General features: G+C 45.6%; 1 protein-coding gene across 3 annotated transcripts in view; it reads left to right on the top strand.

Moving 5' to 3' along the window:
* Positions 1 to 2,260: 2,260 nt before the first annotated feature.
* IKBKB (inhibitor of nuclear factor kappa B kinase subunit beta) overlaps positions 2,261 to 11,492 on the top strand; it is a 74,199-nt gene continuing 64,967 nt past the window's right edge. For 2 of the 3 annotated variants that reach the window (XM_058720535.1, XM_058720533.1), the window contains exons 1-2: positions 2,261 to 2,427; positions 3,111 to 3,233. In XM_058720535.1, the coding sequence (XP_058576518.1) occupies positions 3,129 to 3,233 (105 nt within the window). In that variant the 5' untranslated portion in view covers positions 2,261 to 2,427; positions 3,111 to 3,128. The remainder of the gene's footprint in view (positions 2,428 to 3,110; positions 3,234 to 11,492) is intronic. The other variant, XM_058720534.1, reaches the window with a different exon arrangement.

Here is an 11,492-nt window from a genome sequence, read left to right as displayed (position 1 = left end):
TCAGGCATAAATATGGCCATGAACTCCTCTGTCTACAATAACCCTGCTGATTCCTTTCTCTGACTTGTGTGCCCTCCTGTCCTCCAGTGACTCTTAGGCTGAACTGGATGAAACCACTTATGTTTGTTGCTGTTTCAACTGTTTTTGTTTTTTGTTTGGTTGTTTGTTTGAATTGTTTATGTTTATTTTTGAGAGAGAAAGACAGAACATGAGTGGGGGAGGGGCAGAGAGAGGGAGCGAGACAGAGAATCCAAAGTAGGCTCCAGGCTCGGAGCTGTCAGCACAGAGCCCAATGCAGTGCTCGAACTCACAGACTGGACTGTGAGATCACTACCTGAGCCGAAGTCAGACACTAAACCGACTGAGCCACCCAGGCGCCCCTGTTTGTTTATTTGTTTTAAAGTTCATTTATTTTGGGGCGCCTGGGTGGCTCAGTCGGTTAAGCGTCCGACTTTGGCTCAGGTCATGATCTCGCGGCTTGTGAGTTCCGGCCCTAGGTCGGCTCTGTGCTGACAGCTCAGAGCCTAGAGCCTGCTTTGGAGTCTGTGTCTTCCTCTCTCTCTGCCCCCCCTCCCCGCCCCCACTTGTGCTCTGTCTCTCAAAAATAAATTTTAAAAAATGTATAGTTTATTTTGAGGGGGGCATGGGTGGCTCAGTCAGTCGAGTGTCCGACTTCCCCTCAGGTCATAATCTCATGGTGAGTTTGAGCCCTGCATGCTCTGTGCTGACAGCTTGGAGCCTGGAGCCTGCTTCGGATTCTGTGTCTCCCTCTCTCTGTGTCCCTCCCTTGTTTGCATTCTGTCTCTCTCTCTCTCAAAAATAAATAAACATTAAAAAATTAAAAAAATATAAAGTTATTTTGAGAGATACAAAGAGTTGGGGAGGGGCAGAGAGAAAGGGAGAGAGAGAATCCCAAGCAGCCATGGAGCCCGACACCACGCTCAAACTCACAAACCCCAAGATCAGGACCTGAGCTGAAACCAGTCAGGCGCTTAACCAACTGAGCAATCCAGGCGCCCCACAACTGTTTTTGTTTCATTAAAGAAAACGGCAATTTCATGTGATTCAACCTAATGTTGTCCACGTTTTAAAGAAGAGTGGTTACCACCCCATGTTTGGCCCTAAAACCTCAAAATAATTGGCCCTAAAACCTCAAAGTAGTCAATAACAGCGTATTAGGATTCAAAATCCAGTTTACCTCCTTTTGAATTTCTTAGTATGCCCCTTTTAACCAAATAGTAAAAGCTTGGGCCCAAGAACTAGCTGCTTGGGTTGGAATATCAGTTCATCCACTTACTGGCCTGTGACTTTGACATATTTTCCTCTCCCTGCATCAGTTTTCTCTTCCATGTAATGGGGTTAACAATAATGCAGTTACTGTCCAATTTGTAGGATTGCCTTGAGGACTGAACGACGAATTCTAGGTACAGTTTAGACAGTGCCTGGCCCTTGGTAAGCACTCTATAAATGTGAGCTATTATCTTCATGTTTCCTTTAATAATTTTTTTCCTGCTTGAGTAAACCAACACACACACACCTTTGTGTGATAATATAATTCCACAGAACCAAGAAACTCAATAGCAAAGACCTTATTTTATGTCAAGTAGGTAGGAGTTGAACCATAAACCTCAGCGCTGCGAGTTTCTCTCACAATTTCCCTACATCACTGTGGCTGAAACTGCAGTTTCGTGTGAACACTACTAGATTTTTTCCCCTTTTTCTTTATTTTTTTCTTAAGCGGGTGGGGGTGGGGGGGGGCTGTCATTTCCAGGGAGTACAGCTGCGATTTATCATTCTTGATACTGAGCCAAAAATCCTCCAGATAAGGGGGATGCAGCCTGAGGAGAGGAGGCCCGCGGCAATTCTTGTAAACACTCTCTAAATCAATCCTGGCGGGGGCGCGGGAAATTCCACCTAGTTAGAAGTCTAGGAAGCGTGTCAAGTTCACCCCAGGAGGGCTCCAGGGAGGAAATCCCCATCTCCCCAGTCCCAGAAACCGCTTCAGGTTAAAGTCACTGTCTAAAGAGGGCGCGGGCGTATTCGGGTTCATCTCAGGGCCGCTCTTTTATCTCAAGGAGCAATGCCTGTCTAAGTCCGACCGGGGCCGTCTAGAAGCCATATGCTGCCCCCCTTGAATCACCTGCGTCAGGGCCCCGTGGTCCTGCCGGGTGGCGTGGCCTAGGACCGCAGGCAAGGGGCGTGGCCTAGGCTGGCTCCCCCCGCGGCGCCTTTAAGGGCGGGCCGCGGCCCACGTGCTCTGTGACGTCAGAGCAGGAAGTGTTTGAGGAAGTCGCGCTGGGCTGGGAGGTTTAAGATTCCCGCATTTTAATGTCTTTGGGGAGGTGCCATAGCCCCCGGTTTTTTCACCTCAGCCCCGCCTCCCCCGCCCCGGGGAGCGGCTCCCCTGCCCTGCGTCCCTGACGACAGGTGAGTCCCTTGGGCGGCCGCGGGGACCCCCTGGTGCCACCTGCAGACCCTGCGTCTCCTCTGCAACGGCGAGCTGGCACCTCCCTCTTCACTTGAGGCTGCTGAAGAAACTTCTGTCGAGTTTAAAAGTCGGGGTTTTCCGGTCGTAGAAGCCTTTCTCTTGGGCGGGTTGGACTTGGGAGGTCCAGAGCAGCCCTGGGCGGGGTGGGTACAGGTGGCCGCTTCGAGGTGGGTGGCTTTGGGAGAGAGCCGTGATTCATTTGGACTGAGTGAAGACAACACGTGACCATGACCATGGGGAAACTCAGCAACAGATTCTGTCCCAGCCACCCTAAACAGAATGCGCGCGGGGCAGGGCGCCCCTTGCTGGAGTCCAGGCTGGGATGCCCTTTCGAGGTGGGGGTGGGGGTGGGGGGGCGGAGTATTCTCTCTTTCCAGTGACTTTCCTGCCTGCCTCCTTCTACAACAGCCCAGGTGGGGGGAGGGGGAAAGGTGAGAAAAACAAGTTTGCCACCAAAACCCCGAAATAAGCTAGACAACATGGTTTATTTATAAATGAAAACCAGCTCGTTTTTTTCTTCTCTCTTATTGAAGGGCAAGGGTATCTCTTACCTTCTCCCTCTCTTTGAGTTCCATTTTTTCTTAACCTTAATCTTTTATCCCCCACACCAAATTGCTTACAGAGTTAGCACGTCCTCAGTATGAGCTGGTCACCTTCGCTGCCAACCCAGACATGTGGGGCCTGGGAGATGAAAGAACGACTTGGGACAGGGGGATTTGGAAACGTCATTCGATGGCACAATCAGGTAGGGGCTCTGGAGCTGGGAAGAACCAAGGGCGACCAGGGGTAGGAGCTGGGGAAGACAGGCTCCCCTCAAATTGCCTCTCCCCAACACTGTGCTGGGTGGGAGAATGGGGCTCACCTTTGGTTATAGACTTGTTGAGTGAGAAAGGGGAACTGGGAAGGGGCTTCAGGGCTGCTGAGCTGACTCTAAGTGGTCTCCAAGCTTTACTGGTTATGCCCCCCCAAATAAATAGTAAACATTTTAAGTTTTCACCTCCAATTATATATATTTTATTTTATTATTGTTTTTAATATTTGTTTTTGAGAGAGAGAGAGAGAGAGAGAGAGAGAGAGAGAGAGAGAGACAGCACCAGTGGGGGAGGGGCAGAGAGAGAGACACCGAATTCCAAGCAGGCTCTGGGCTCTGAGCTGTAAGCACAGAGCTGGAGGTGAGGCTGGAACCCCTGAAGTGGGATGCTTAACCAACTGAGCCACCCAGGCGCCCCTCAATTATATATATTTTAAATTAGGATCTGTGTTGCCATTATACTGTCATGTGCTGATATGTTGTATACTAATATATTACATGTTCTAAAACATACAAAAATAGAAAAAAATAGAAAAATTTAAAGGATGAGCATAGTGAAATATACTTAAGTGTTTAAAAAATTAATTAAAAAATTTTTTTAATGTTTTAATTTTATTTTTGAGACAGAGGGAGACAGAGCATGAGTGGGGGAGGGGCAGAGAGAGAGGAAGACACAGAATCTGAAACAGGCTCCGGGCTGTCAGCACAGAGCCCTACGCGGGGCTTGAACCCAACTGACTGAGCCACCCAGGCGCCCCTAAAAAATTAATTTAAAAACATTTTAAATACATATCAATTATGACATCTTCCCAGTATTTGCAGTACTGCACAGCACACAGTATACAGATCCATATGAAAGAATTACCATTAGAGATAGTGGAGGAAAATCCATAATTCAAACAATTTTTATAATTTTGAATTATTTGGACTAATTTCTTAAAAAAATTTTTTTTAAATGTTTTATTTATTTTTGAGACAGAGAGAGACAGAGAGGGGCAGAGAGGGAGACACAGAATCCAAAGCAGGCTCCAGGCTCTGAGCTGTCAGCACAGAGCCTGACGCAGGGCTCAAACTCATGAACTGTGAGATCATGACCTGAGCTGAAGTCGGACACCTAACCAACTGAGCCACCCAGGCGCCCCTGGACTAATTTCTTTTTAGATCTGATTCGATCCTTATTGTTTTTACTCCTTATGTGTCTGAAATTAGTTTCTCATAGAAGTGTTAGTTCTTCCATATTCCTGTTTGTTTATGCTGATGTTACATGTACTAAATAAAGTTCACTACAGGAATTTCTTTAGCCATTTGTCCATTTTATGAGAGTCATTTTATTGAAATTGGATATTATAATCCATAATCGACCTAAGCGGGGCACTTGGAACCTGCAGCATGCCTCCATAGGCCCCTGTCTGTACCATGCATGATATGTGCGTGACCTGAAAAATTATCTGAGAGTGCTATAAAGTTAATATCAGAAAAGCTTAACCAAAGCTTAACCAAAAGCTTAACCAAGTAGCTAAAATTAGCTTCCTGACCCCAAAATCAGACCCCTGAAGTCCTTGAAGGAGGGCACCTGCTTTTTGATCAGGGGCTGCGGAGCACTTTTTTGGACCAAAGGAATGGCAAATTGTGCACCACTTCCCAGGAGCCTGCTGTGGCAGCCAGTGCGGGGGGGTGGGGGTGGGGGTCCTCAAGGCTACTGACCAGCCATGTCAGAGCATCATTCCAGACAGCCACCCTCCTTTATCAGTAGTTGGAAGACATTCTAAACCCTGCCTGAGTCCTATCAGCTCTGAGTGGATGAAATGACCCGTGGAGGAATGTGGGGGGTCAGAACTGGAGGGCAGAGTACAGTTCTGTAGGTGGTAATTTCCACATTCAACTAGGAAACCAGAATTCCAGCAAACCCTCTGGCTGAGGGGGCCTTAGAAACACAACTGGCTTGGGGTGCCTGCATGGCTCAGTCTGGTTAAGCATCCAGCTTCAGCTCAGGTCATGATCTCATGGTTCACAAGTTTGAGCCCTGCGTTGGGCTCTGTGCTGACAGCTCAGAGCCTGGGGCCTGCTTTGGATTCTGTGTCTCCCTCTCCCTCTCTGCCCCTCCCCGACTTGTACTCTGTCTTTCTCTCTCAAAAATAAATTTTAAAAAAGAATAAAAAAAAAAGAATCACAACTGGCTCAAATATATTCTGGTCTGAGTATAGCTACGGACTTCACATTACAACAGAAGACTCAGACTGTTCTGTGGCCCACAGATACCTGGGCTGGGCTGCTCTAGACAGGCCAAGGCTTTTGGATTCTTGACTACAGCAAGTATCTTGCAGCAGCTGAACTAGAGATGTTTGGTTTCCCTCGAAAGGAGTTGTGTCCGGATGCGCCATGGGTCTGTCATCTCTAGCTCAAAATAGCCTCCATCTGCTCCATGAGTTTGGAAAGCTATTGTCAGTTGGAATTTGTTCCTGGCTTTATAGATATGGGCCTGAAAATGTGTAAATGTGTGTGTATGTGTATGGATTAGTCTTCTAAAATTACTTTCAAGTTCCTTCCCCTGTTCAAAAAATTAATTTGTTTTTCATTTTTACTTAATGTTTAATTGAAGTATAGTTGGCATACATTGTTATAATAGTTTTAGGTGTACAACATAGTGATTTGGTGATTCTGTACATTATACAGTGCTCACCATGATAGATATAGTTACCATCTGTCACCAAACAATGTTATCACAGTATTATTGACTATGTGTATATATATATACAACGCTGTACTCTTCATCCCCAAGATTTATTGTACAACTGAAAGTTTGTATCTCTTACTCCCCTTCACCTATTTCACCCATCCCCCAACTCCTTCCCCTCTGGCAACCACCAGTTTTCTGTGTTTATGAGTCTGTTTCTCCTTTTTTTGCTTATTCGTTTTGTTTAGATTCCACATGAAGTGAAATCGTATGACCTTTCTTTCTTCTAACTTATTTCACTTAGCGTAATACCCTTTACATCCATCCATGTTGTCATGAATGGCAAGATTTCATTCTTTTTATGGCTGAGTAATATTCTTTATCCATTCCTCTATTAATGGAAACTTGGGTTGCTTCACTGTGTTCGCTGTTGTAAATAATTCTGCAGTAAACACAGGGGTGCATTTTTAGTGTTTTCAAATTAGTGTTTTGTTTCCTTTGATTAAACACATAGCAGTAAAATTACTGGATCATAATAGTATTCTATTTTTAAGTTTTTGAGGAACCTTCCTACTGTTTTCCACTGTGGCTGTACCAATTTACATTCCTACCAACAGTGCATGAGGGTTCCCTTTTTCCACATCTTTGTCAGCACCTGTTATTTATTGTCTTTTTGATGGTAGCCATTCTGACAGGTGTAAGATGCTATCTCATTGTGGTTTTGATTTGCATTTCCCTGATGATGAGTGATGTTGAACATCTTCTCATGCTTCTGCGGGTCATCTGTATGTCTTCTTCGGAAAAATGTTTTCACCTGTCTTCTGCCCATTTTTTTAACGGGATTATTACGCTTTTTGATGTTGAGTTGTGTAAGTTCTTTTTACATTTTGGATATTCGCCCCTTATTGAATATATCATTGGCAAATATCTTCTCCCTAGGTTGCCTTTTCATTTTGTTTATGGTTGTTCTTTTTTAATTTATTTTTATTGTTCTCTGTTTTATAAAAGACAAAGCCAAACTCCCCAGTCTGCTGTTTGAGGCCTCTTCACAGTCTGGCCTTACCCTGTCTTTGTAGCATCACCTCCTCTTATTGGCTCCCAACAAGATGGTTGGCTGAGCCCTCTCTGGAATAGGCCTCTGTCTCCTGGACAGCTGTACATAATTCTGGCCATTCCTCCAGGATCAGCTCCAGACCACCTCCTCCATAAACTTGCCGCATATTTATTCATGCAGTGGAAATTAGTTCTTCCATTGAATGCCTTCAGCTCCACTTGGCATGCTTCATACACTGCCTCTTCATCTGTGTGTAGGAATGTGTCTTGTCAAGGCTCTAAGTTCCTGGTCAGCCAGGGCCCTGTCTGGCTGTGGCTTTCTTTCAGTTCCCCCATAGCAATTTCTTTACATTATACATGTTTGGGGTGCATAAAATAATTCACTTTCTGTAAAGATCTTTTTGGAAAAGGGAAAGAGCCATTAATCAATAATTATAAATGTAAACTCCCGACTCTCATAGGTGTGACACGGGAGAGGGGCCCAGAGCAGTGATACCTTATACCAGAGGGTGGAATCCGTCAGGAGGTTGGGGTAGGCTTCTTCAAGGAAGTGGCGCTTAAGCAGAGACCTGAGTTATTGGTAGAAGTTAGCTGGGCTGAGAAAGTGGGAGGAGGCACCCAGGCAAAGGGAGCAGCCTATTCAGAACCCCTGTGAAGGGGGCAGATCTAGGCTAGCCGGTGGGACTGAAAGACCCGCATGACCAGAAGGGAGGACAAGGGGAGCCAGGTGCAAGGGAGGCTGGGGTGTAGATGGTGACAGTGAGATGTGCTTTTGTTTTTATCTGAAGGGCACCAGGAAGCTGTTGGAGGGGGCTCCACCCTGACTGGAAGGGGCCCAGGCAGTGGTGTGCTGGGACATCGGCTCTCTGAGAACAACGTCCCAATTCGTAGTGTTTACCAGTTTCCACAGGGTAACTACCCCCGCTGTGACTTGTTTCAAGCCACTGACAACTTAATAAGCAGGTCTCACTGAATTCCTTAATATTTAACAATCCGCCCTCAGAAGAGCTGGTCCCAGGACACTACCGGCACTACCCTGTCACGTGGGGACACCAGTTAGGGGGCTTTTGGAGGAGTCCAGGTGAGAGATTGGACTGGGCTGATGAAGGTGGAGATGGAGAGAAGTGGGCAGATCTGAGAGCTGTGTGATGGGTAAAGTCGGCAGGACTTATCGGTGGAATAGCAAGCGAGGGCCGAGAGGGTAGGAGGAGTCCACTCTCACAAATACATAGCCTGGCTCCATCCTGGAAGCTCTCCATCACCCTCCTGCGTGGATCCTCGGGTGGCGAAATCCTTAAGGCTGCTGTGGGCTCTCAGGAGGCTCTTTAGTTGATGAATATGAATAGTGTGTTCTCTGGTGGCTGCCCCTGTGTTCAGAGCCTCTCGAAGAAAGCCTCTGGGTAGGGTGGTTTTGATATTTAACTCCAGTCTGGTATCGTGATTACACTTTGCAGCCATGTACGTTTCCGCATACTCTGTATACTTTATCTTGTGTATAAAAGAGAGACTTTTTAGTTTATCACAAGAGAAATTGCATAAAAGAGTCTGTTGGTGTCCCTAGTCACATATGTGATGCCTAATACTCAGACCCATCATTTATCGAGAACTTACCCTGTGGCAGCATTGGGCTAGGTATTTTACATGCTTTATCTCCTGTCCACACAATAGCCCTAAAGGTAGAACTGTTGCTTTTTTTTTCTAAAGTTTATTTATTTAAGTAATCTCTACACACAACGTGGGGCTTGAATTCATGACCCCGAGATCATGTTCGTGGGGCTCCTGTGACTGAGCCAGCACGTGCCCCAAGAACTGTTGTCTTTATTCCTGTTTATTACTGAGAAAATTGAAGCACAAAGAGGTTAGGTCATTCACCTAAAGAGCCTAAGCTAGTAAGTGAAGGAGCTGAATCTGAACCTACATCTATTCAGTTCCCAGCCTCCTGCCTTCTCCGCTGTGGCTTGTGGCTTTGCCATAGTGGGTGATCCAAGCCTAGGGACATTGTCAGTTCTCTACAATCAGTCTAAACCATTTTGAAATACTACAGGAAAAAACCCTCCTTTGGAGGACAACATGAATAAAACTTTCTTGTTTAACAGAGAACTCTAAGATGAATTATTTCTTAGTGAGGCAGGGCAGTATATCAAATATTCCTACCCTTGTTTCCCTGAGTTTTTGGATTTTGTCACCAAGCAAGGGCGTTGGCAGTCCTTGCTGTGTCTATACTCCTTGAGCCTCAGCTTGAGGGTCAGCACAAACCATTTATCAGTAGTCTAGAGAGGCTGATATTTTCAATAAGACCTTTGTTAAATACAGAGGAAGAAGAAAAAGAGATGACTGGAATGACCTGAGCCTGTAGCACTTCTGGGACTAAAGGGGAAAAGTCACATGACTCCCAGTCACACATACCTGGGTTCCAGTCCTGGCTCTGTTACTTGCTGGCTTCATGACTTTGGGCCACAACTTCCTCCCATGGATTTTTGAGGATGCTAAGATATTGAGCTCCTTGGCTCTCAGTGTGTCTGGGCATGAAATAGGGCAGCTGCTCTCTGGAAGCATCTGGGAATGTCCCAGGGTGCCTTGTAAATATATTATCTGTGCACATTGCTGGGAAAGAGACTGGGAAGTGCTACCTGGGGTCCCAAAGGATGCCTGTGAAGATGACATGAGGTAATGTATGCACTGGCTGTTATAAAGATATAAAAGGTAAGGTGTTATTACCACGTTTATGAAGTAGTACTGCCTTTTACTTGTCTCCTCACTGGACAAGATTAAACTCACTTCAGCTTATGTGTGTGTTTTTGTTTTTTTTAAGTTTATTTTTGAGAGAGAGACAGAGCATGGTGGAGGGGCACAGAGAGAAGGGGACAGAGGATTGGAAGTGGGCTCCGCACTGACAGTAGGCAGCCCAACTCAGGGCTCAAACCCACAAACAGCGAGATCATGACCCGAGCCGAAGTTGGATGCTCAACCACCTGAGCCACCCAGGTGCCCCTATGTGTGTGTATTGAAGTCTTAAAGACTTCAGTGAGTTCACTAAGAATTTATGTAGCAGTGACCTAAGCTCCATCAGGGGAAAAAAGAAATGACCTTGTCTTCAGTGTGCTTATGCTCTTATGGAAGAGGTAAAGTGAATACTTAGCTATATACTAAGAGAGTCTAAATATAAGCACCAAGTTGTGTAGAAAAAGTGGCTGCTATTTATTGACAGTGTCCTGTGCCAGCTGTGCTAGATGCTTTATCCATATTATCTCTTGAATGCTCAGGGAAGAGGGAAGGCTTCTTGAGGAAATGGAACTTGAGCAGAATCTTGAAGGAGATAGACTGGAATAGTCTGAAAAGAAGACAAATCAAATAGGTAGAGTAACATCTACATGGGACCAGAGAAAGGAAATCATGCTACTTAATTGACTTAAGGCTCAGTCTGTATCAGACATTCCATCTTGTTTTGACTGAGGGATAGAGTCCTCTTCTTATGGATAAAGACCTAGAAGCTTAACTAATGGACTCAGTGTCACACATTTACCAGGTGAAGGATGAGGGAATTACACCTTGACTTGTCTCACCCCTCAAGCCCCTGTGGGTGAGTTTGGAGGCCACTATGTCCGTTGGGTGTTTACACCAAAGGGAATGGGTTGAACTCAGAACCTTCTCAGCATAGATGGGTCAGCATGGTTGAGTCAGGGCTGAAGCTGCAGCCAGACCTTTTAACTCTCAGGCCTGGGTTCTGTCCCTAGGATCTCTCTAGGCCTACCTTTGTACTTTCTTTCTGAAGCATTCATCTTGGAGGGCAGGGCCTGAGAAGGAATGAGTTGGTTATTACTGATTACCCCCTTTTACCACAAAGGCCTGTTGGATGGTTGCCATGGTAACAAGAGGCACCTTTCTGAGCTAAGGGTTTGAATGTATGCTTTGGCTTCCTGTGAGTTCCCCTAGTCATGAGAAGAAGGCTAACTTTGGGAAGCTGGGCCAGCTCCTGTATAGACTGGCCTTCAGCTCACTTGTACTGTCACACCTTTTGGTAGCTCTCAGCCATCTGAGGAAGTGCTTTCCTCCCCTTCACTTCATCCTACACCCCATTCTGCCACGTTTTATGTTTCCATGTGCACAAGATTCACAGACTTGAGGGACCTTCATAATAAACTGCATTCAACATGGGTAACACTGTTGACACCTTTCTCCATTTTCTCAAAATACGAATCAATTTTAAATTTTGCCCTGAGGAATCCATTTACCAGAAGGTGGATGCTGACATGGTTTGGGCCAAGTCTAGTTTTCCACAGGACTGAGCTAAGACTCTAGAAAGCTCCAACCCAAATAAAGATAGTCATCCCCTGCTCTTTGAGTTCCATTGCTAGTGAAGAACAAGCTTCCCAGGGTTTCAAAAATAGTATTTTTAGTCTGTTTCTAAACTGTTGAGTTGAATTTTGCTTTCTAGAACAGGTATGTTCTTAGCAACAGAAAGTCAG

This window comes from Neofelis nebulosa, chromosome 3, assembly GCF_028018385.1.
Source record: "Neofelis nebulosa isolate mNeoNeb1 chromosome 3, mNeoNeb1.pri, whole genome shotgun sequence".
Lineage (NCBI taxonomy): Eukaryota > Metazoa > Chordata > Mammalia > Carnivora > Felidae > Neofelis > Neofelis nebulosa.
The sequence above is the reverse complement of the archived record's forward strand: the minus strand, read 5'-3'. Positions and strand labels throughout refer to the sequence as shown.